At 34.0% G+C, this 2,354-nt stretch overlaps 1 protein-coding gene across 1 annotated transcript; it reads left to right on the top strand.

Annotated features, from left to right (window-relative positions):
• The first annotated feature begins 228 nt into the window (after positions 1 to 228).
• Positions 229 to 1,963, top strand: LOC107442484 (dynein axonemal intermediate chain 2-like). The gene has a single exon (XM_016056060.4). It carries the CDS (start codon positions 245 to 247, stop codon positions 1,913 to 1,915), a length of 1,671 nt encoding a protein of 556 aa, XP_015911546.3. The 5' UTR covers positions 229 to 244; the 3' UTR covers positions 1,916 to 1,963.
• Positions 1,964 to 2,354: the final 391 nt, after the last annotated feature.

Raw genomic sequence — 2,354 nt, 5'->3', positions numbered from 1 at the left:
CTCGTCTTTTTCAAAGTATGACAAATTGGAAATATACACTTAGTAAAAATTAAACACTTAGTAAAAATTAAAAGAAATTTTTGTAAAACAACGCCGAATTGACTTTTTTCGAAGATTTAAATTAAAATGATTTTTTTGAAAAAGATTTCCAATTTCAGATTGCATAAGCATGAAAAACAACAAAGCAATGTAAAAGCATAGTTTGCTAACAGATTCATTTGTCAACCTTCATTTTTAATATAAGATGGATATTTCTTACATATATACGCAGAAGAGAAAAGAATTTGGAAAGCCTTGCAATTTTACAGACGTTGGACCACACATATTAGCAGAAATTCCTTCTAATAAGGCACTTCAAGACGAGTTTTATGTAGTCTCTTCAGTGAGTAGAGAAGTAGACAACTCTACTAAAGTTGGCATACATGAAGTCAATACAGAATCTCGACAAAAAGAAAACAGAGGCATGAATCACACTGAAGGTGGATGGCCAGCTTCAATTGACATAACCGACGAGGACAGCACTGCAAGATTTCGGAAGAAAATCGACAAAGATAAAAATTATGTGAATTCTGTGAAAGCAATGGGTGAGTTTCTTGAAACTTTTATCAAGGAAAACAATTCCATTGACATCTACGAGGAGTACTTCAAAGAAGAAGGTATAGAGGTTAGTGACGAAGGATCTTTTAATTTCTCGTATGTATTGCGTGATCCATCGAAGATTGCAAGAAAAGTGGTAGATTTGTCATGGGCGTTAGATGCAACAAAAATAGCAGCTGCTTATTCCATAAGTGATTTTGATACAGCCTGTACAGATTCTTTTGTGTGGGACATACAAAACAACGTTGCCCCTTTCTGCTCTTTAACACCAGAGTTTCAATTAAACTGCGTTAGCTTCTCTCCAAATGACTTGAACTTACTTCTAGCTGGCCTCAGTAATGGTCAAATTGGTTTATGGGACATTAGAATCTCTGGACATGCACAGCAAATGACAGAAGTGCACGAAAGCCATTCGCAAGTTGTAACTGGCATCAATTGGCTGGAAACTACAAGTAAAATGGATTTCTTTTCCGTATCTACGGATCGAAAAGTTTTATCTTGGGATGCACGTTACCTATTAAAAGCAACTCAGGTAGTAACACTAGAGCCAAGTACTTTTAAAGACATTGGTGAAAACTGCAGCGTTACTTGTTCTGAGTACGACCGCACAGTCCCTAATAAATGCATGCTTGGTACCGAGCAAGGAACAATTTTATGCCTGAATAGAAAATCAGAAGAAAAGATTGAAAACATGTATAAAACTCAATCGGGACCAGTAATTTCTGTCGAGCGTAATGCATTCTTTCCTCAACTATTCGCTTCTTGTAATCCTTGGGTTATTCAAGTTTGGTCAGAAGGTTTTAGTGAGTTTCCTATATTAAATATACGAACAGGGAACGGATATTTTACTGACTTTGCTTGGAGTCCACTTAAACCTTGTTTGCTTTATACCATCAACACTACTGGAGATTTAGATATTTGGAGTGTACCTGTAAAGCCGATCCAACCTCTTAAGCGTATAACATTGGGAAAAGAAGCTCTCTGTAGTATTTGTATCAGTGATATCGATAGTGCTATAGCTTGTGGTTCTCTCAATGGGAACATAAATATTTCAACGGTACCAAACTCATACAAATCAACAACGCCAGATGAGTTGGAACTTACCTCAAACTGTATTACACTTGGCACTTTCGCTGAAGGCAAACCTCGAGCTCAACGCCTGCAACAGCTTGAGCTCAGAAAGTATGATTCCAAAGAAAAATTAATAGAGTATTGGGATCCTCCAGAAAAAGGTGAAGATTTACGTGATGAATTACAAGATATTTTTGAAAAACATACTTTGGAATTGAAAAAAGTGCATGGTTATCAAGAATTTTAAAATTCGTGAAATTGCTAGAAGCTTTTAAAATTGAGTTGTTATAAAAAATATTTAAACTTGCTGAAATGTAAAAATTGTTTGAATTACGCTAAGAAAACAATATAATATGAGTAAAATAAAGATTATTAGATAAAAAGGATAATTTAAATACAATTACTTTGTTCGTACTTTTCCATTTCGTAGGCGCAAGTCATATAGTTGGCAAAGAAAAGTCACCGAGTGCATGTAAATTCTTATTTTATTAATTTTTTTTCATTTTTTTGGCAATGTCTATTAAAAAAAAAAAACTAAAGGAATGAATAAAACAACTGAATTAACTTAAGCCGTGGCGAAATGGAAAAGTACAGCTTTGTCTTTTGATTCATTAAAATTTTTTTAAATGTCGCTACTTTAAGTGTAACTTTTTAAACTTTTATAATAAATGTTTTAATTCCTTTGC

This window comes from Parasteatoda tepidariorum, chromosome 2, assembly GCF_982258835.1.
Source record: "Parasteatoda tepidariorum strain Cologne lab strain chromosome 2, Ptep-v5.0, whole genome shotgun sequence".
Taxonomy (NCBI): Eukaryota; Metazoa; Arthropoda; class Arachnida; order Araneae; family Theridiidae; genus Parasteatoda; species Parasteatoda tepidariorum.
Note: the sequence above shows the minus strand (reverse complement) of the source record. Positions and strands in the feature narration are given on the sequence as shown.

Bases quoted from the DNA above. Each gene is read 5' to 3' on its own strand.
- LOC107442484 (XM_016056060.4), top strand. From the start codon at position 245: ATGGATATTTCTTACATATATACGCAGAAGAGAAAAGAATTTGGAAAG.